The sequence below is a fragment of the Rhinatrema bivittatum genome, chromosome 4 (genome assembly GCF_901001135.1).
Source record: "Rhinatrema bivittatum chromosome 4, aRhiBiv1.1, whole genome shotgun sequence".
NCBI classification, from domain to species: domain Eukaryota; kingdom Metazoa; phylum Chordata; class Amphibia; order Gymnophiona; family Rhinatrematidae; genus Rhinatrema; species Rhinatrema bivittatum.
Genome location: NC_042618.1, coordinates 267,534,008 through 267,557,306, shown reverse-complemented (window position 1 = coordinate 267,557,306; position 23,299 = coordinate 267,534,008). Strand labels below are relative to the sequence as shown.

The following is a 23,299-nucleotide window of genomic DNA, read 5'->3' as shown; positions in this document are numbered from 1 at the left end:
CTCTGCTAAAGACTTGACTCAAATCAGCCAGGTTGCCCAAGTATGGGTATACCAGTATCCCATTTTTTCTCAACGCCGCCACCACGGCCACCATAACTTTAGAAAATGTTCTGGGGGCGGAAGCCAGACCAAAGGGCAGCACCCGAAACTGATAAAGGCAACCCAGCACCACAAAATGTAGAAAACATTGGTGCTCTAAACAGATAGGAATATAAAGGTAAACCTCAGAAAATCCAAGGAGGTCAGAAACTCCCCCGATTATACAGCCATTATCACAGATCATAAGGTTTCCATATGAAATGAGTCACCTGGAAATGACAGTTGACACTAGAGGTCCAGGATGGGATGAAGGGGCACAACAAAATAAATGGAATAGCATCACGTATTTTCCTGAGTCGCAGGCACAGGAATCACAGCCCTCAGCCGAAGGAGCCTCAGAAGTGTAGACTCCACTATCTCCTCCTTCTGTGGGGAGTGGCAAGGAGACACCATGAACATGTCCTGAGGAATGCTGCAAAATTCCAGCGCATAACCTTCCTGTATCACTTCCAAGACCCATTGATCCGATGTGATCTCAAGCTACCTCTGATAAAAGAGAGATAGGCATTCCCCTATCTCCTCCTCCCAAAGGTAGATCAGAAAACCTTCATTGGGAAGCTCAGGATGGTCCACCAACCGAGTCTGCTCCTCTCTGACTTGGAGACAAAAGGATTGAGACCTACCAAAAGGCCGAGTCCTCTGAAAGGTCTGGTTTCTGTAGGGACAAAAATGCTTGGAACCCCTGAGATGATCCTCCAGGTATCAGTCCAAGCATGGTCAAAGGGCAAGCGAAGGTCGGGACCGGGTATCAGTCCAAGAAACGTACAACCTGGTGTGCGGAACATGGAACAAGACTCAGGAATGAAGGAAAATAGGAACAGGCGCTGGAACACAGGAATAGACGCAGGAACACGAAAGCACAGGAACACTGGAACAAGCACTGGAACGAGGATGGCAACTAGCTCACACAATGGTGATGACCCGTTTGCCAAGGCGAGGAACTGGGGAAAGGGCCTCGCCTTAGTCGATTCAGGTGATGTCATCCCCGTGGGCCGCAGACCCTTTAAAGAAGCCGTGGGATCCGCGCACACCCGCCTAAGGGCTTGGTCCCAACGAGGGAGGACGCCAAGGGCCTGCGAGACAGAGGACCCGGAAAGAGCAGGAGACGCCGACGAGGAGCACCGGGGACAGTAGCAACTGGCTGCAGGAGATGCTGAACCAGGTCCTGATGGAGTGCGAGCGAGGTGAGCAGGGCCGTCCGCGGAGGAGAAGCGGACGGAGTGCGCAACAGTACCCCTCCCTGTAGACCTCCCCCTAAGCGGTCGGGGCTTCTCGGGGTGAGCACGATGGAAGGCCCGGAGAAGGTCTTGTCTAGAATGTGATGTGCTGGCTCCCACGAGTTTTCCTCTGGGTCAAATCCCTCCCACGTGAGGAGGTACTCCCATCTCCTCCGTCGGCATCGCACATCAAGGACCTCCAGACCTGGAGGATGGTATCCAATGCGGTGGAAACTGGTCCTGGCTGCAGAGGCCGTCGGGATGGCCAGTAAAAAACGAGCAGCCATCCTCAATTACCTGATCATTTCGTTTTCCTTAGTGTAGACAGATGGTCTCAGGACCAATGGGTATAGTGTACGCCTGATAGCAGTCGGAGACGGATCAGATTTCAATCTGACGTCAGCCCCAGTACATATACCCCTGCAGAAAGTGAAGCTCTTCAGTATTCTCCTCTAAAAGCAATTGTGGATATATGTACGACTGACTAATTTAACTAACTTGATTAACTTTTATAACTTGGTTAACTTAATTAACTTGAACTGGTTGAATTGGTTATAGCTGGAGACCGCCAGTGCCCTCAACTGAGAAACGTCAACACCCGGTAGGATGGGTGTTCTAGTTAGAGTAAAGCGCCACGCTTTACTCTAACTAGAACACCTGTGAATCACTGTGAATCACTCGCTGTCGGTGATGTCCCTCGAGAATTACATGAATAACGGGCAGCCGTGGGTGGGATGCTGAGTCCATCTGTCTACACTAAGAAAACGAAATTATCAGGTAAGCAATTTCTCCATTTCCTAGCATGTAGCAGATGAACTCATGACCAATGGGATGTATAAAAGCTACTCCCGAACCGGGTGGGAGGCTGCCCGTGACCCACTTAGTGCTGCCCTTGCAAATGCTGTGTCCTCTCGAGCCTGAACATCCAGGCGGTAAAACCTGGAGAAGGTGTGGATGGAGGACCATATCGCCACCCGGCAGATCTCGACGGGTGACAGCACCTTGGTTTCCGCCCAGGATACTGCCTGGGCTCTAGTGGAATGGGCCTTGACTTGTAAAGGCGGTGGCTTGCCTGCTTCTACGTAGGCCGCCTTGATGACTTCTTTGATCCAGTGGGCTATGGTTGCTCGCGAGGCCGTTTTCCCTTGCTTCTTCCCGCAGTGAAGAACGAATAGATGGTCCATCTTTCATACGGATTCTGACCTTTCTAGGTATCAGACTAGGAGTCTGCCGATGTTGAGATGGCATAGACTACGAGAATCTTCCGAATTCTTATGCTCATCTGGCGATGGTAGCGAGATGGTTTGGTTGAGATGGAAGTGAGACACCACTTTGGGGAGGAACGACGGAACTGTGCATAACTAGATGGTTCCCGGGGTGAGTCTGAGGAATAGCTCCCGGCAGGAAAGTGCTTGAAGCTCGGAGATACGATAGACCGAACAGACTGCCACCAAGAAGGCTGTCTTCAATGTTAATAGTCAGACAGACCGCGAAGAGTTCTGAAAGAGGCTCCTGCTAAGAAATCCGGGAGCAGGTTGAGGTTCCAAAGAGGTACCGGACAACTTAGGGGTGGTTGGATCTGCTTGACTCCTTTCAGAAAGCAGGAGAGAGGCTATGCTGCCGCTCTCACTCTTGGTTCCGTAGCATGACAATGCGGCCACCTGTACCTTGATGGAGTTGAGAGACCTTCTGTAGCCCGTTCTGCAGGAATTCCAAAACCGCCGGAATTTTGACTGAGCGTGGAACGATGTTGCGGTCTTTACACCAGGCTTCGAATGTTCTCCAAATCCTTATGTATGTTAGGGATGTGGAAAACTTGCGTGCTCGGAATAGGGTGTCAATTACTGCCCCCGAGTATCCGCTCTACCTCAGGTGAGTCCTCTCAATGGCCAGACTGTAAGAGAGAATCGAGCTGGATCCTCGTGGAGGATCAGTCCTTGTTGGAGCAGGTCTCTGTATGGAAGTAGAGAGAGGGGGCTCCCTCTCAGCAGTCTTCGCATGTCTCCTTACCACGGTCTTCTTGGCCAGTCTGGGGCCACTAGAAGTACTGGTCCCCTGTGGTGTTCTATCTTGTGGATTATTGCGCCCAATAGGGGCCATGGCGGAAAGGCTTATAACAGAGTCTCCTGTGGCCAGGTCTGTACCAGGGTATAGATTCCCTGGGACTGGGGTTCCCGCCTGCGGCTGAAGAAGCTGAGCACTTGGACATTGGACCGGCTTGCCAGGAGGTCCATGGTTGGTGTTCCCCAACGGTTTACTATCAATTGGAATGCTGTGGTCAACAGTCTCCATTCTCTTGGGTCTAGACTTTCTCTGCTGAAGTAATCCGCAGCGACGTTGTCTTTCCCGGTGATGTGGACGGCCGAGATCTCTTGAAGGTTCGCTTCTGCCCATGATATTAGGGGGTCTATTTCCAGAGACACCTGTTGGCTTCTGGTTCCTCCCTGGCGTTGATGTAGGCCACTGTTGTGGCGTTGTCTGACATTACTCTGACTGACTTGTCTCTGAGTCTGTGACCGAACCGTAGCAGGCTAGTCTGACTGCCCGGGCCTCTAGGCGATTGATGTTCCACCCTGACTCTTCTTTGTTCCATTGTCCCTGAGCGGTCAGCTCCTGGCAGTGTGCTCCCCATCCTTGTAGGCTGGCGTCCGTGGTGAGCAGGATCCAGGATGGTGAGGATAGTCTCGCTCCCTGGCTCAGATACTCTTCTTGTAGCCACCATCGTAGTTGGGTCCAGACTTTGTCCGGGAGCTGAAGGCGTACGGTGTAGTTCTGGGACTGTGGATTCCATCGTGATAGTAGTGAGCACTGTAAGGGTCTCATATGAGCTCTTGCCCATGGCACTACTTCCAGTGTGGATGCTATAAGGCAGAGGACCTGTACATAGCCCCATGCTGTGGGGCGAAGCTCGCTCAACAGGGTTTGCAAATGGGTCATCAATTTCGATCTCCTTGTCGGTGTCAGGGTGACCTTGTCTTGTTTGGTGTGGAACCAGACTCCCAAGTATGCTAAAGATTGGGAGGGCTGCAGACAGCTCTTGCTTCTGTAGACCACCCACCAAAGGCTCTCCAGTAGAGTTTTGACTCTGTTGGTCGCCTGGTGGCTCTCCTCTGGGGATTTTGCCCTGATCAGCCAATCATCTAGATAAGGGTGTACGCGGATTCCTTCCTTCCTCAGTATTGCTGCCACCACCACTATGATCTTTGTGAAAGTCCGGGGTGCTGTGGCTAACCCGAATGGTAGTGCCCAGAACTGGTAGTGATGGTCCAGGATCGTGAAGCGTAGAAAACGCTGATGCTCTTGATGGACCGGAATGTGTAGGTAGGCTTCCGACAGATCCAGGGATGTAAGGAACTCTCCCGGTTGTATCGCCCTTATTACAGAGCGTAGGGTTTCCATGCGGAAACGAGGAATCTTCAGGTGACGGTTGACCGACTTGAGGTCCAGGATGGGCCTGAACATTCCTTCTTTCTTGGGAACAATAAAATAGATGGAATAATGTCCAGTATTTACTTGTTGTGGAGGCACCGGTGTTATAGCCTCTAAAACTAGCAATCTGGTCAGTGTAGCTTCCACTGCCATCTTCTTGGAAGGGTCGTGGCAGGGGGATTCCACAAACCTGTCCGGAGGGAGGTGGTGGAAATCCAGGTAATATCCCTCTCGAATGATGGCTAGGACCCACTTGTCTGAAGTTATCTCGACCATATTTGGTAGAATAGGGCAAGCCTGCCCCCTATGGCTTCCTCCTTTGGATAGGTCAGCTGATTTTCATTGTGGGGTGCGGCTGGGGCCTGGGCCTGAGCTGGCTCCCCTTTTGTTGTGCTTGTTCCGAAAGGACTGGCTTCGGCCTGCAGGGAGGGCCACTTGATATGTGCTTCTATATGGGTTGAAGCACTGTGATCCTCTGCCCCTGGAAGTTCGGGGGAAAGGTCGCTGGTTTCTCTTATTCCTGTCCTCTGGTAGCCGCGGCAGTGGGGAATCGCCCCATTTGTTGGCTAGTTTCTCTAGTTCGCTTCTGAACAAAAGGGTTCCCTTGAAGGGCATCCTTGTGAGTCTCGTTTTGGAAGATGCGTCGGCCGACCAGTTTCGGAGCCAGAGTTGTCTTCTGGCTACCATGGTGGATGACACTCCTCTAGCTGCGGTGCACACATCACAAGCGGCATCCGCGAGAAATGATACTGCTGGTTCCAGTGCCTCCCCAGGAGTGTTGTTCCTGGTCTGTGATAAGCAAGCGTGTGTCACCATGTCTCAGCAGGCCGCGATCTTTAGAGACATAACGGAGACTTCAAAGGACTGTTTGATGATAGATTCCAGACGTCTGTCTTGAGCATCCTTGAGTGCTGCTCCTCCCTCCATTGGGATAGTAGTGCGCTTTGAGACCGCGCAGACCATGGCATCCACTTTCGGACATACCAGGAGATCTTTGGCGGCTGGGTCCAGAAGGTACGTGGCTGCCAGAGCATGCTCCCCTTTGAACGTAGTTTCCGGGGCATCCCATTCCAGGTCAATTAGTTGCTGGCCGGCTTGTAATAGTGGGAAATGACGGGAGGTCTGACTGAGTCCCTCTAGTAGGGGGTTCGTCTTAGGTTCCCCTGAGACACTTGTGCCCGGGATAGCAAGCTCTTTTAAGCTGTATGTGACTAAGTCTGGCAGCTCTTCCTTGGTGAAGAAGCGCCTCATGGTTCGGTGGGGCTCTGTCCCCAGAGGGAGTTCCCCTTCCTCCAGGGGTTCTGAATCCTCATCCGAGTTGTCCGTATCCCCGAAGGTGGGGCTTCTGGACGGTGGGATCACTTCCCTGGGCATAGAGGGTCCCGGGACGTTGAGGTCCTCTGGTGGAGCTTGTGGCCGTGTTATAGGAGGCCCCGGTTCCATGTGGACGAAGGTATGCAGACCTTTGAAGAATTCCACCCAGGAGATAGATGCTGGGTCTAGACTAAAAGGCGCCATGTCCCTGGGGAGCCCCGTTTGAGGGGGGTCCTGCTGTGCAATGCTAGGTCTGGCGTACTGTTCGAGAGGCTGGAACCCGGTACCGGCTGAGAAGGGCCATGATTTGGATCCCCTAGGGCCTCTTCGCACTGTATACACAGGGCCGTGGCCTCCTCATGCTATGCAGCTCTAATGTGGCATGCTAGGCAAAGTCCCTGAGCCTTGAGTTTCTTTTCCGGTGGTGCCATGGCTTGTGCGCGTAAAATACAGTTGTGCGCGCCGGTGTGTCAAAGTTGGCGCGTAGGATTGTACGTGCTCAGGGAGATGATCGAAGTTATGCGCCCGGCACAGTAAGTGCGTGGCTATGCGCGTCGCTTGTGCGCACGGTACTTGGGCGGGAAACGTTGTGCGCACAAGACAATATGGCGACCACCTCGGAGGGTCTCCACGTGGAAGAACCCTCGGATCTAACCAGAGTCTAGCCCTGCTAGGGCAGATCAACCCAGTGGCACTGGTCCCGCTGGTGACCTATGCGACTCCTCGAGCTTCGGGGACCGGAGACTTTTAATTAGATTTCTACCTTACCTTGTCTCGGCGCGTCCCGTTTTCATTCCGGACCATCTCCGGCTGCGGGGGGAGAGGGAAAATACCTTCATCGCTGCGCTCGAGGTTGCACCCACTGCCTCTCAGCCTCAGCCGATGTCGGGGGCTAGGTCCTCGCCGAGGGTCGGCGACCGGACCGAGGCTTGCCAAAGAGGGATCGCGGAAATCACCTCGGGAATTCTCAACTGGGGGAGAGACCCAATGGGTGTCACCGCAGAAGAGCGGGGCTCGTCTGTAGAAGTAAGATTTCTTATTTTGGTTTTCTTTGGTAAAAATTACTCTAACGCTGTGCGAGCGTGCATAGAGTCCCTAACTGCTATGGAGACGGAAAATACTGAAGAGCTGCACTTCCTGCAGGGGTATATGTACTGGGGCTGACATCAGATTGAAATCTGATCCGTCTCCAACTGCTATCAGGAGTACACTATACCCATTGGTCCTGAGTTCATCTGCTACAAGCTAGGAAAGCACTGGTTAACGAACCCTCGGTAGAGAATAGGGTCCCCGTTGTACCGGGGAGGAGCTGGGAGGGCCAGCAGTGCCCGTGAGGGTGATGAACCAGGGTTGGCCATGGCGAACTCTTCAAGATGTGACTGTAATTTCTCCACCGAGGTGGCCAAAGCCTTGATTTATTGCTGCTGCTCCTGGACATGTGTAGCCAGGCCCGGAATAGCCTGCAAGGCGGGGGACTCCGCCGAGTCCATGGCCTTGGCAACCTGTTACGCTGGAGGTGGACCCTTGGCCTGGTGCAGGATTGGTACGGCCCTCTGAGGGGACCCAGAGGGCGCCTGCCACCAGGCGGCGGAGCACACAAGGAGACAGAGGCTAGCTGGAAGTTCACCAATAACGGCCCGGGGGTTCCATGGGTTGAGCCCTTGGATTCCCGAACTGCCTGGGTCTCCTGGAGAGATGAAGGAGAGGTGTGCCCACAAAGAATAGAGGTGCACGGCTGACGGTGAGCAGACGAGCTAGGCCGGAACAGAGCGTACCGGAGGCCACGGGTACGAGGCAGGAACTGAACGTCCTCCGGACAGAGTAGGCAACACTTAGTGGTCTAGCTCGAGGAAGGCCACAGGCAGCGTCAAGGCAGGTGGACCTGATGGTCACAGGAGAAGCAAAGAGAGAGTTTGAATGGAGCGCAAGGGTCAAAGCCAGGATATACGTCCAAGGACGGTCAGCCAAAGCAAGGGTCAGGTTCCAGGTATCAGTCCAAGCGTGGTTAAGGGCAAGCAGAGGTCAGTTCCAGGTATCAGTCCAAGCATGGTCAAAGGGTAGGCGAAGGTCAGTTCCAGGTATCAGTCCAAGTGTAGTCAAAGGGCAAGCAAAGGTTAGTTCCAGGTATCAGTCCAAGCATAGTCAGAGGCAAGCCGAGGTCAGAACCGGGTATCAGTCCAAGAAAGGTACAACTTGGGTTGCGGAAAGTGGAACAACACTCAGGAACGAAGGAACACAGGAGTAGGCGCGGGAACACTGGAACGAGCACGGGAACGAGGATGGCAACTATCTCACACAACGGTGACGACCCTTTTGCCAAGGCAAGGAACTGGGGAAAGGGCCTCGCCTTAAATAGTCGATTCAGGTACAGTCATCCCCGTGCGCCACGGAGTGAGTTCCCGCCGCGGTCTCTTTAAAGGGCTGCGAGATCCACGCTCGCATGCCTAGGGGCGTGATCCCAACAAGGGAGGATGCCGAGGGCCTGCAAGACGCCTGCATGGCGGCCTGGGAGGTCGAGGGCCTGGATGGAGCAGGAGGCAGCAGTTACTGGCTGCTTCTGCGAGAGAAGCATGTTGCGAGCGAGGTGAGCAGGGCTGTGTGAGCAATGGAGAGCGAGAGCGTGAGAAGATAGCAGGAGGAGGGCTGGATTGCTTGCAACTAAGTCAAAACAATCTCAGGGCACCTGGATATCAAACATTTCCAGGTATGCAGAGCAAAAAATTGTTTATCTTCTTATTTTTCATTACTGGGTCTTTGTGTCTGCTATTTTGAAATATTTTATTGGTATCTAGAAATTTTTGATATGAGTTTTTATTTATTGGATATTCCACTCAGCTGTTTAGAAATAATCTGTTCTTTTTGTTAGTATGGTTTTACTGCTACTGATTTTATATTTCTTGATTTGTTTTATAAGGATGGGTAATGTTTCTTTTTTTCCTTTGTTACACTGCATACAGAGATCTGGCTTGTTGGGGTTTCCAATTCAGTTTTTATCTGCATGTTTCTAGTTATGTGTTTTGGTCTCTTTATTCTTTGTTAGGTGAAGGTCAGCACATGTGATTCAGGTGAGGTTTTCTGCTGACGTGTAGTTTCTGTGTAGGGCTCTATAGCAGCCTGACTTGGTCCGTTTTCCTAATAGGAGATGTATTGGTGTCTTAAGGCCTGGTGTAATATTTTCAGTGTTGCCTTTTCTTAGAAAAGGTGGTTACTGTTTAAGTGCTGGAAACTGGTGCTGTTTCGGTGTGGGATGTTTACTATTTATGCAATTTCTGTTCAGACAGAATACGTATCTTTTCCTTGTGTCATTCTTAACAATAAAAGCAAGTTTGCTTACTGTAAACGGTGTTTCCGTAGATAGCAGGATGAATTAGCCATGCTGTCATGGGAACTGTCCATCAGAGCCCAGGAGGCGGAGCTTGTTAGTAGAACACAGCTTTGCTCTGTGCGGCTGCACGTGCCTTCCCACACAGAAAAACAGTCTCTCCTCAGTCTGTGATGTAGCAGTTGGTTGGGAGCTTGCTGACTATCCAGGGAGGTGGGTGGGTCAGCATGGCTAATTCATCCTGCTATCTACGGAAACACCGTTTACGGTAAGCAAACTTGCTTTTTCCCCATTGATAGCAGGGCTGAATTAGCCATGCTGCCATGGGAGTCTTAAGCTCCCGATCACGCTGTTACAGTGCTTAGTTTGAAGTTCTTGTTTGTTTGTTTGTTTGTTTTCTGCGTGATCTAAATCGTGGATAGTCAGTTGCAACTCAGGTGGATATCGTCTGCAAAACAACTTACCCCCAATTTAGCGACATCCAACGTCTGTTGGTCTAGACAATAATGTGACGTAAACGTGTGTAATGAAGACCACGTCGCCGCTTTGCAGATGTCTATTGATGGTACTTGAGAGAGGTGAGCAAGTGAGGTGGACATTGCTCTTACTTGGTGTGCATTCGGGCGAGAGGTTAAGGTCAGTTTCCTCTTGTCGTAGCAAAATTGAATGCTTTGGGCGATCCAGCTGGATATAGTCCGTTTGGCTACTCGGATCCCAGGAGCGTTCGGGTTGAAAGAAACAAATAACTGTGACACTCTTGTTTCCGAACGTGTACGACGTTTATAATACGCCAACGCCCTTTTGCAGTCCAATGTATGCAGCAATCTTTCCCTTTCGTTCTGATGCGGTTTGGGGAAGAACGTTGGTAACTCGATGGATTGGTTCAAATGGAATTGGGTGACTACTTTTGGTAGGAACGATGGGTGTGTCTGCAGTACTACCATGTTATGAAAGAATTGGAGGTATGGAGAGTAGTGCACCAACGCCTGGAGTTCACTCACTCTGCGGGCTGATGTCAGAGCAATGAGAAATACTACTTTCCAGGTGAGGTACTTGATGTGGGCCTCATCCATTAATTCAAATGGCGCTACCATCAATTGCTCCAGCACCAAATGGAGATTCCATGGCACTGGAGGCTTTGAGATGGGCGGTCAAAGATGAGCGAGACCTTTCAGAAATCTTGAAATGAACGGATGGCCAGAGATGGGTTGTCCGTTGTACGGCCTGTGGTAAGCGGCTATTGCACTGAGATGTACTCGAATCGACGAGGTAGCAAAGCCCGTCAGGTACAATGAGTGAAGGTAATCCAGTAATTTCTCCAGTGAGCAGTCCAAGGGAGGTATTCCTTCTGAGGAGCACCATGTCGTATACCGCTTCCACTTGAAACCATAGTTTCTACAGGTAGAGGGTTTTCTCGAGGCTTGGAGAACAGTTTGTGCGGATAGTGATATCCCTTGCTCCATCAAGAGGAGCCGCTCAATCTCCATGCCGTTAGGTGTAGAGAGCTGTGCATGGGATGTAACAGGGTTCCCTGTTCTTGCGTCAAGAGGTTGTCGCTGTCCGGAAGCAATATCGGGTCCGCTATGGACAGATGGAGCAGATGAGTGTACCACGGTTGGTGTGGCCATGCTGGTGTTATTAAGATCAATTGTGCTGCATCTTTTATGCACTTTTGTATTGTACGTGTTATGAGGGGGATCGGAGGGAATGCGTCCTGGGCTATCCAGCTTTTGCTGGCCCAAACTGAACAAAAATGAGGGAGTCTTGTGTTGAGTTCTGTGGAACAACATTTCCACCACCTGTTGGTTGAGTGTCCATTCGTGTGGGTAGAATATCCTGCTTAGACGGTCGGCTTGAGTGTTGACTGCTCCCAGCAGGTATGTTGCTTGCAGATATATGGAGTGTCGAGCCGCATGTTCCAGAATTTACAGGGTTTCCTTGCACAGGGGCCAGGAACCGGACCCTCCTTGTTGATGGAGAACATCGCGACTTGGTTGTCTGTGTAAGCCATAACTCTTCGTCCTCTTAAGTGAGGAAGGAACGTACGAGGGCGTTCTTGATCACTCTGAGCTCTAAGAAGTTGATTTGCAGGCCTTGTTCCTGTGTAGACCACAGACCTTGCGTTTGCAGGTAGTCTAGATGTGCACCCCAGCCCTTGTGTGAGGCATCTGGAGCAAGGACCGCATTGTGCTGGGGAGTGGAGAACAATGCTCCCATCTGCAAATTCTTACCCCGGAGCCACCACTGTATATCCCGCAGCATTGCCTGAGTAAATTTCACCTTGGTTGATAACAGTTGTGTGTGTTGTTTCCATTGTTGTTTGAGTCCCCACTGTAGACTACGCTTATGGAGTCTTGTGTTGGGGACGGTGTAAATGGCAGCCGCCATATGACCCAGGACGGTGAGGATTTGTTGCGCTGACTGTATTTTGACTACCTTTGTAGCTCGAAAGAGGCGGTGCATCTCTAGTCTCCTGTCTTTTGGTAGGAACGCCCTGGCGCGGATGGTGTCGAGATGCGCTATGAACTGAAGAGATTGCTTCGGAGTGAGAATTGATTTTTGGTAATTGACTATGATCCCCAAACTGTTCAGGCATTGAATGGTCTGGTGTAGGTAGTTGCTGAGAATCTGGGGCTCGGATGCCACTAGCAGCCAATCGTCCAGATAGGGGAAAATTTAGATGCTCCGTTGACAAAGATGCACCACCACCACTGCCATGCACTTGGTGAAGACCCTGAGGGCTGCCGTGAGTCCAAAGGGCAGTACCCGATACTGATAGTGTCTCTTCTGAAATTGGAAGAACAGGTATTGCCATGAAGAATGGTGTATTGGAATATGGGTATAGGCATCTTTCAAATCTCTGGAGCACATCCAATCTTTAGGTTGGAGAAGTGGTAAGATCGTCTTTAGGGATACCATCTTGAATTTTTCTTTGACCCAGTGTTTGTTCAACTCACTGAGATCCAAGATTGGTCTCAGGCTACCAGTCTTCTTGGGAATTAGGAAATAAGGTAAGTAGAATCCCTTGTCGCGAGCATGAGATGGAATTTGATGAATCGCTCGCTGGTGGAGGAGGGATGCGATTTCCTGCTGTAGTTGATGTTGTTGGCCCCGAGATTGGGGGGACAACAGGTGCGGTAGAGTGGGTTTGACGTTGAAATGGAGTTGATATCCCTATCTTACTATTTCCAGAACCCATAAATCCGTAGTGATGGCTTCCAAGTAAGGTAATACTCACTGAGGGTGATAATTATATAAGTTCTCTATACCTATGAAATGACAACCCCACTAGAGAACATATATTACAGCACATCAAACAACAATTTGTGCAAACATTTTTATTGAGACCAAATCATTAAGATACCTATCTAGACAATAAATACTATCTAACTCATCCACACACTCACAACCAAACCATTCATCCAATAAAAATTACACAGTATGGTATCTCCAACAGTCAACAGTCAATATCACATCGCAAAGACAGTTAAACATGTAATCATCAAATGGTAAAAAATATACATACAATGATATTGACTAGAAGTTTACTTCAACAAACCATCATATCATGTATTTCTAGCTCATCTTATGCGAATGATATTGCACCAACTGTGTCAACGCTCGTCGAGTCCAGCAATCCAATAGCCTTTGTACTTAAACATCCACTGTGTTTCGAAACGTAGAATCGACACTGTCCAATGGACTATTCCAACAAGAGATCCTTGTTTCACCTGAGAAACCAAGCTTCATCAGGGATTAATTTCCACCGAAATACTACTCGTCAAAAAGTTCACTTAAAACAAACAATTCAATTTTAACACCCACTCAAAACATCACAAAGAACATAAATCCAATTATAACTCTAACCTTACCTTCCAAACGCCAACGTGTACACACTGACAGCGCAGTCCAAATATAAGGTCTTTAATATGCTTTCACCGTGCAAAAATGCGCTTAAATTCATTCAAAATGTTATTTATAGGAAATGCTTCAAACCACTTCATCCAGTCGCAGAAACTGCAACCAAAGAAACATTTAAAGATTAAAATAACAAGAGGAAGCACGCCACATACCTGAGCAAACGCCGAGAACGCCAGATACTTACGTCAAGACCGGAAATGACGAAAATCCCACCGGTTGTAATACAAAGTGACGTCAGACCATACCCTTTTATATAGAGGAAAGTAATCCAATCAATCAGAGAGAGGAGTGACAAGTGTCAAACCGCTTTTTAATGATTTAATATCTTAATAAGTCAAAACCAATATCCAGTGAACCACCGATGAAAATTCATCTTAAAGACGAAATAAACAGCCCCAACATTAAACTAATTCGTTGCTTTATCAAATAAAAGCTGTCCATTCAATGGGGCCATTGAGTCCATGAGGGGAAATAGTATTCCAATTGTATATAAATCTTTGTTCGACACGTCTCAATGTAGAAGATAAATCACCCCCCAAATCCAATCTGACTTTTAATCACAAAAAACTTCAAATCATCCAAACCATGTTTATCCATCCAGTGATTAACTAGAGGAGCATTTTCCTTACATAATCTGATCCTGCTTTTATATTCAATAATACGGGTTTTTATAGACCTCACAGTTTGACCAATATATGATAGGAAACAAGGGCATATCTTATTAAGATATTAAATCGTTAAAAAGCAGTTTGACATTTGTCACTCCTCTCTCTGATTGATTGGATTACATTCCTCTATATAAAACGATATGGTCTGGCGTCACTTTGTATTACAACCAGTGGGATTTTTGTCATTTCCGGTCTTGACGTAAGTATCTGGCGTTCTCGGCGTTTGCTCAGGTATGTGGCATGCTTCCTCTTGTTATTTTAGTCTTTAAATGTTTCTTTGGTTGCAGTTTCTGCGACTGGATGAAGTGGTTTGAAGCATTTCCTATAAATAACATTTTGAATGAATTTAAGCGCATTTTTGCACGGTGAAAGCATATTAAAGACCTTATATTTGGACTGCGCTGTCAGTGTGTACGAGTTGGCGTTTGGAAGGTAAGGTTAGAGTTATAAATGGATTTATGTTCTTTGTGATGTTTTGAGTGGGTATTAAAATTGAATTGTTTGTTTTAAGTGAACTTGTTGACGAGTAGTATTTCGGTGGAAATTAATCCCTGATGAAGCCTGGTTTCTCAGGTGAAACAAGGATCTCTTGTTGGAATAGTCCATTGGACATTGTCGATTCTACGTTTCGAAACACAGTGGATGTTTAAGTACAAAGGCTATTGGATTGCTGGACTCGACGAGCGTTGACACAGTTGGGTGCAATATCATTCGCATAAGATGAGCTAGAAATACATGATATGATGGTTTGTTGAAGTAAACTTCTAGTCAATATCAGTGTATGTATATTTTTTACCATTTGATGATTACATGTTAAACTGTCTTTGCGATGTGATATTGACTGTTGACGATAACACACTTTGTAATTTTTATTGGATGAATGGTTTGGTTGTTAGTGTGTGGATGAGTTAGACAGTATTTATTGTCTAGATAGGTATCTTAATGATTTGGTCTCAAAAATGTTTGCACAAATTGTTGTTTGATATGGTGTAATATGATATGTTCTCTAGTGGGGTTGTCATTTCCCAGTAAGGTAGGCATAATGAAATTCTGCCCGGTGGGTACGGCGGCAGTGATGATGGCAGCGGTACTAAAAAGAGGGTGTCAATTTTGCAGTCACCTGCGGTTGTTGTGATGGTTGCCGTTGTGGTCTTGGCCTTCCCCTTCTAGGATGAGGAGGCTGTGTTGTTGCCCGCTGCGATGGGTTGTAAGGCGGGGGTCGAAACTGTTGGTATTGACGAAAAGGTCGACGAGTATATGACTGCCTGCGAGTAAGTGTGTAATATCTATGAGGGGTGACGGAAGGGTTGTGAGTCAGTGATTGAACCGCCACCGCCTGGTCTTTGAGGTTTGCTACCGTCTCTTGGAATTTGTCGCCGAAGAGATTATCCCCTTTACATGGAATATTCGCTAATCTCTCATGTAACTCTTCCCTAATGGCACTGGATCTGAGCCAGGCCATTCTGCGGGCAGCAATAGCTGAAGCCGATGTGCGAGCTGATGACTCAAATCCTTCATACACCGTACGAAGGAGGTGTCGGATACCCTCTTCCAAATTCTGAATTGGATGATTGACGGATGGCGTTGCGGAGTCTGGATCGGGTAGTGCGGCCTTTAAGGTCTGCAAACTCTCGTAAAGGTACTGCACCAGATAGAATCGGTGTTCACTAATCTGGGAAGAGAGCATAGCGGACTAATATGCCCTTTTCCCGAAGTCATCTAAAAGGTGACTTCAGACATCTAAAAGGTGACTTCATCTAAAAGGTGACATACTTCAGACAGACCAATAAGAAAAATGCACCAAGCTAAACTCTCCTTCACTACGCTCAAAAATACAAAATATGTTTCAACAAGAAAAAGATCATTCACGATAGCTGGAATTAACTTATGGAACAAAATGCCCACAGATCTGCGCCAGGAATCCTGCCACAAGAAATTCAAGCAGAACCTGAAAACCTGGCTGTTTAAACAGGCCTACAATATATGACTACTTCCCTTCAGACAATAACATTTAAGAGACTAATTATACCACTTATTCTAATCATGTTACCTCCAATCACTCTTAGCATTCCCCCTGACCTATTTATACACAGCTCTCTTAATATTGTAACTGATCCATCAATTTTCTTCTGAACCATAAATAATCCACATATGTTTCATATGGCCCATCATGTAATTATTTGTACTCTTAGTTTGATCAGCTGGCCAAATGCGCTTCATTTGAACTTATTGGACATTATTTATTTGCAAGTTTAATACTACCAGCTTTGTACGCTTTTTTTTCGTTATGCTCCCCATGTTATCTTATAGTTTTAATGTTATGAGTGATATACCCTTTTTTTACTTGATTTGGATTGTAAAGCTGTTGCTAAGTTAATGTTCAATGTAAACCGAGGTGATGTTTCCTAACGTGCTGCGGTATATAAAAACCCATACATAAATAAATAAGTAAGTAAGTAAGACATATGGTCACAATAATTGCCTTAACTTACTTCAAATTTAAACCATTCCGAATTCCACAGTGGATTAAGCGATTTGGGATATACATCTGTCTTAAAAGTGATGTTGCCAAATTTTACCTAAAAAAAGGAAAAAACAAAATACAGACAATTTCAAAAGTGATTAAGAAAACAGAACTGTATACAGTTTCCGCCAACCAGTGTGCCATGGCACACTGGGTATGCTTTCACAATTGATCAAGTGTGCAACTCTTGCTTGATAATGCTCTCAGCATCTAGCTGAGACACCAACAATGGCTTTTAAACATGCAGCAGCTCTTTTCTGAGAAAATGTGTAATCATGCATGCCTCTTCTTCCTAGTTACAGCATGAGCCTTGGATTGTGATAATTAATGAGCAGTATGCAAGGCATTGGTAACCAAGACTTGCTTTGTGCAGCACACACATTACACAATGTACCTCCTCAAACCCCACCTCTGAGTCCTTCCGGCCTCTGTCCCCAGGCTGAGTGAGACAAGAAGACTTTGTACTGAGCACTGGATGTGACTCACTCTGAATACTGGGTGCAGCGGCAGTGAAGGAGCTGAGTCGCATGTATATAGAGGGAAGAGGTCCACTGTGGAGGAGAAACTGGTGGGATTTTAAGTGCTTTCCTAGCTCTTCTTTTTGCTATACAAATCCATTCTATGTCCACACTTGCTGCTTCGTGTAGGATAGTGTGCCTCACAACAGTGTAATTGTAGATGTGCTTAGACATAAAGGGCTGGGAAACACTGTTGTACTACATAATATGTGGTAGAAAGAGAAACTGAAGTAGAATCTCTCACTGTTCTGAGAGTTCAATAGGTGAAAACATGCAAGAAGTACACAGATATTACATTTGTAAACTCATGTACATATATTTAACCCTATCAAACAGGGAACCCAGTCTTGAATCAGTACAAGATATGCTCACCAAGATGACATTTTCAGAGAAGCTGACTGGAGTTCAGTACTAAAAGGTATCCTTTACCATAAAGCTTTCCTTTTGAATAGCTCATAGGAAATAAAAAAAATAAGAACCTGGACACCACATGCCCATTGCCAGTAGTTTCATACACATTCCCAAAGCCTAGGTGCAGCAGAAGAAGTGGAGAGGTCAACCCACCAAGATAGACACAGTGTCTTAACTGAATCCACTGGAAGTAACAATAAGAAGGAAGACCATATTTTGCACATAGACCCTGAAAAGGTATAAAAGAGCATGCACACCAAACATGTTGAAGGGACCAGATACGGCGAAATGTCCATTCAATCCAATGAATGCAAGTCCTTCCAATTTTAAAAATCGGATTAAACCACAGAGAAAGATATAAAGAATGATCCCATTTTTTATCTATTTGCTTTTCTAGTAAGGGAAAAGCCCGACAGGGAGAGCTTAATACCAGATTCTTCCGCCACTTCTGAGGAAAAGGAAAGGCTGGATAATATAGTAATGAAAAAGGGAATATCAAACCAGAGCCAGGTAGGCAGAGAAGAAGATGAAACATGATCTAACCATAAAACACCCTTGTCTCAATATAAAGGCATTGTGATATTTAAAACAAGTCAGGAAAGTTCACCCCCTCCCTCTCTCCCATGGATGTATCAACTCACAAAAAACAATCCTCTGGGATTTACCTCTCAAAAAAAAAATCTAAGGAAATATCTTACAAAGATTTATAAATTGCACAAGGAAATAGTATAGGTATCATGTGAAATACATACAATGCTACAGGGACCACACACTAAGTGATTCCTAAGAAAGATACAATGGGGGACCAATGGGAACAAAGATCTTTTACTTTGGAGGATAGAGTAGACGCCATCACAGATAATAAAGATTCTAAATCCCTTTGAAATTGGATAGCCAGGTATTTCAAGCCTGAAGACGCCCACTGAAAGGGAAAATCAATAAACATGTTGCTATGCAGTGCATATTGAGAGGCATTACTTCCAATTTTGCCCAATTTATTTCATATCCAGAAATCTCTCCAAAATGATCAATCAATAGCAATAAATAGAAAGTGTACTATTGGGAAATAAAAAGATATAATAAATATCATCAGCATTTATGGAAAGTTTATACTTCTGTACTCTCAAATGCCAATCCTGATATAAGAGGGTTTTGGGTTTTTTTGCAGACGTGAAGACGTACAATGTCACAGTTACATAAAGATATAACAATAAATAAGGATACCAACACGGTAACCAGTATAACAGAGAGGGTATGCAAATCTTCATTTATTCAGCATCCCCCACCCCGAGATGCTACTAGGAATCCCCAAGCAAGTCAGACTCCAGGCACCCCAAACGCTCCATTCACACCCACCCATACACCATTCGCGCCACCCAACAAACATAACCTCTCCCTCCCAACCCTGCCCAAAAGCCCCAGGGACCCATAGCAAAAACAACCCAAAAAAACCCATGCATGGATGAAGACAAAACAGCATAGTCCATTCAAATTGTAGAAACAGAAGAGACAATAGAATTCCAATGTACACAGTAGCCTGCTGTAAGCAGATGACCTTGAAAAGCGGGCGAGAGAAGAGAATAATATTGCGCCCCACAGTCAGCATATTTCTTATCTGTATTCTTAGGTAAGATAGTAGTCCATCCTCTCCAGGAGACTCTTGTCCATCATACTATGATGCCAGGCCATAATGGATGGCTTGAGTGAGGAATCAGTCCAGTCAGCCAATATCACACGACAAGCTAAGAAAAGCGCAATCCTGCTGAAACAATCCTGGGCCCCAGTGCATTTTGCAGGCAGCGCCTGTGATCCAGCCAGGAGGAGCGCTGCTGACAGTTTAAGAGGTAGCTGAATACATTTAACAATACAGTCCATGACCTGATCCCAAAAAACCTGTAGGGATGAACAAAATATCAGCCGATGAAGCATAGTACCTTCCTCCTGTGAACATTTAATGCATAGTGGAGAGGGAAGGCGGCCCATATGAAAACGCCGCACATCGTCACAAATGGTATGGTGTATAATCCTAAAGTGTAAGTCACGCAGACCCCCATCCTTCAGGCGTATGTGAAGAGAAGTAAAGCAGGAACTGAGAGAGGTAACCATTATATCCATTACACATGACGGCTCCCAATAGGTGGCCAGGAGATAGAGGTGTGTGGCGGACAGCAGGCTTTTTATCAGTCCACTCCAACCTTTTATACAGTTATGGGAATATGCAAATTTAAACATAGAAACATAGAAATGACGGCAGAAGAAGACCAATCGGCCCATCCAGTCTGCCCAGCAAGCCTCACACTTCTTTTTTTCTCATACTTATCTGTTTCTCTTGGCTCCTAGTAACCTTTGGTTCTATTTCCCTTTCACCCCCACCATTAATGCAGAGAGCAGTGATGGAGCTGTATCCAAGTGAAATATCAAGCTTGATTAGTTAGGGGTAGTAACCGCCGCAATAAGCAAGCTACACCCATGCTTATTTGTTTTACCCAGACTATGTTATTCAGCCCTTATTGGTTGTTTTTCTTCTCCCCTGCCATTGTAGCAGAGAGCTATGCTGGATATGCGTGAAGTATTAGTTTTACTTCTCCCCTGCCGTTGAAGCAGGGAGCTATGCTGGATATGTATTATAAGTGAAGTAGCCACATTATTTATCAACAAATATTGAATAAGCCTAATAATTGGTAATACCTATAGCTTATGAACTCTTCGTTAATTTTACATACTCTTGCCCACCCCTGGTTTTTTTTTTTGTTTTTTTTTAAATATAGAGATGGCAGGCCTCCATCCTTCCGCTCCGTGAAGGTAGAACACCAACCACTGGCCACTGACATCCCGCTCCGTGAATGCCTCTGTGGCTACTGCCGCTCCGTGCAGTGTTTTGCTGCCTCCACTTTATACACTTCCTCTAGACCTGATGGATCCACAGTGTTTATCCCACGCCCCTTTGAAGTCCTTCACAGTTTTGGACTTCACCACTTCCTCCGGAAGGGCATTCGAGGCATCCACCACTCTCTCCGTGAAAAAATATTTCCTGACATTAGTTCTTAGTCTTCCTTCCTGGAGCCTCAGCTCGTGACCTCTGCTTCTGCTGATTTATTTCTGACGGAAAAGGTTTGTCGTTGTCTTTGGATCGTTAAAGTTTTTCAAGTATCTCAAAGGTCTGAATCATATCACCCCTGTTCCTCCTTTCCTCCAGAGTGTACATATTTAGATTCTTCAATCTCTCTTCGTATGACATCAGTTGAAGACCCTCCACCTTTTTGGTCGCTCTTCTCTGTACAGCTTCCATCTTGTCTCTGTCTCTTTGTAGATAAGGTATTAGCAAAAGCGGTTTCCTGCAAGAACTCCTAGATAGGAGTCACCTAGATAGGATTTTAGACAGTGCTGGGGAGGAGCCGGCTGTCGTGGTACATGTGGGCACCAATGACATAAGAAAATGTGGGAGGGAGGTTCTGGAAGCCAAATTTAGGCTCTTAGGTAGAAAGATTAAACCCAGAACCCCCAGGGTAGCATTCTCTGAAATGCTCCCTGTTCCACGCGCAGGTCACCAGAGGCAGGCAGAGCTCCGGAGTCTCAATGCGTGGATGAGACGATGGTGCAAGGAAGAGGGATTCAGTTTTGTTACGAACTGGGGAACCTTTTGGGGAAGGGGGAGTCTCTTCCGAAGGGATGGGCTCCACTTTAACCAGAGTGGAACCAGACTGCTGGCGCTAACCTTTAAAAAGGAGATAGAGCAGCTTTTAAACTAGAACAAAGGGGAAAGCCGACAGTCGCTCAGCAGCGCATGGTTCGGAGAGAGTTATCTATAAAGGATACTAATGAAGCATTAAAATTAGGGCATCCCGACAGTGAGGTTCCAATAATTAGAAAAGTAGTCCAAGTGCCTGTAACTAAAAACTCACCTGAGCTAAAAAATTCTAACTTATCCCTATCAATTAAAAAGCAGAATGAAAATACAAACAAAAAACAAACTTTGAAATGTTTGTATGCTAATGCCAGAAGTCTAAGAAGTAAGATGGGAGAATTAGAATGTATAGCAGTAAATGATGACATAGACTTAATTGGCATCTCAGAGACATAGTGGAAAGAGGATAACCAATGGGACAGTGCTATACCGGGGTACAAATTATATCGCAATGACAGAGGAGCACTCGGGAGGAGGTGTGGCGCTTTATGTCCGGGATGGCATAGAGTCCAACAGGATAAACATCCTGCATGAGACTAAATACAAAATTGAATCTTTATGGGTAGAAATCCCTTGTGTGTCCGGGAAGACTATAGTGATAGGGGTATACTACCGTCCACCTGGTCAAGATGGTGAGATGCACATTGAAATGCTAAGAGAAATTAGGGAAGCTAACCAAATTGGTAGTGCAGTAATAATGGGAGACTTCAATTACCCCAATATAGACTGGGTAAATGTGTCATCGGGTCACGCTAGAGAGATAACGTTCCTGGATTAAATGATAGCTTTATGGAGCAATTGGTTCAGGAACCGACAAGAGAGGGAGCAATTTTAGATCTAATTCTCAGTGGAGCACAGGACTTTGTGAGAGAGGTAACTGTGGTGGTGCCGCTTGGCAATAGTGATCATAATATGATCAAATTTGACTGGAAAAGGAACAGTGTGCAAATCCAAGGCTCTTGTGCTAAACTTTCAAAAGGGAAACGTTGATAAAATGAGAAAAATTGTTAGAAAAAAACTGAAAGGAGCAGCTACAAAAGTAAAAAATGTCCAAGAGGCGTGGTCATTGTTAAAAAATACCATTCTAGAAGCACAGATTTAATGACTGGAAAAGGAATAGTGTGCAAATCCAAGGCTCTTGTGCTAAACTTTCAAAAGGGAAACTTTGAGAAAATGAGAAAAATTGTTAGAAAAAAACTGAAAGGAGCAGCTACAAAAGTAAAAAATGTCCAAGAGACGTGGTCATTGTTAAAAAATACCATTCTAGAAGCACAGTCCAGATGTATTCCACACATTAAGAAAGGTGGAAAGAAGGCAAAACGATTACCGGCATGGTTAAAAGGGGAGGTGAAAGAAGCTATTTTAGCCAAAAGATCTTCATTCAAAAATTGGAAGAAGGATCCAACAGAAGAAAATAGGATAAAGCATAAACATTGGCAAGTTAAATGTAAGACATTGATAAGACAGGCTAAGAGAGAATTTGAAAAGAAGTTGGCTATAGAGGCAAAAACTCACAGTAAAAACTTTTTTAAATATATCCGAAGCAGAAAGCCTGTGAGGGAGTCAGTTGGACCGTTAGATGATCGAGGGGTTAAAGGGGCACTTAGAGAAGATAAAGCCATCGCGGAAAGATTAAATGATTTCTTTGCTTCGGTGTTTACTGAAGAGGATGTTGGGGAGGTACCCGTAATGGAGAAGGTTTTCATGGGTAATGATTCAGATGGACTGAATCAAATCACGGTGAACCTAGAAGATGTGGTAGGCCTGACTGACAAACTGAAGAGTAGTAAATCACCCGGACCGGATGGTATACACCCCAGAGTTCTGAAGGAACTAAAAAATGAAATTTCAGACCTATTAGTAAAAATTTGTAACTTATCATTAAAATCATCCATTCTACCTGAAGACTGGAGGATAGCAAATGTAACCCCAACATTTAAAAGGGCTCCAGGGGCGATCCGGGAAACTACAGACCGGTTAGCCTGACTTCAGTGCCAGGAAAAATAGTGGAAAGTGTTCTAAACATCAAAATCACAGAACATATAGAAAGACATGGTTTAATGGAACAAAGTCAGCATGGCTTTACCCAGGGCAAGTCTTGCCCCACAAATCTGCTTCATTTTTTGAAGGAGTTAATAAACATGTGGACAAAGGTGAACCGGTAGATATAGTATACTTGGATTTTCAGAAG

At 46.2% G+C, this 23,299-nt stretch overlaps 1 protein-coding gene across 1 annotated transcript in view; it reads right to left on the bottom strand.

Annotated features, from left to right (window-relative positions):
• Nucleotides 1–23,299, bottom strand: part of C2CD5 (C2 calcium dependent domain containing 5) — a 1,535,590-nt gene that overhangs the window by 1,366,479 nt on the left and 145,812 nt on the right. The window contains 1 exon segment of the mRNA XM_029600113.1: nt 16,463–16,549. Within this exon segment, the coding sequence (XP_029455973.1) occupies nt 16,463–16,549 (87 nt within the window).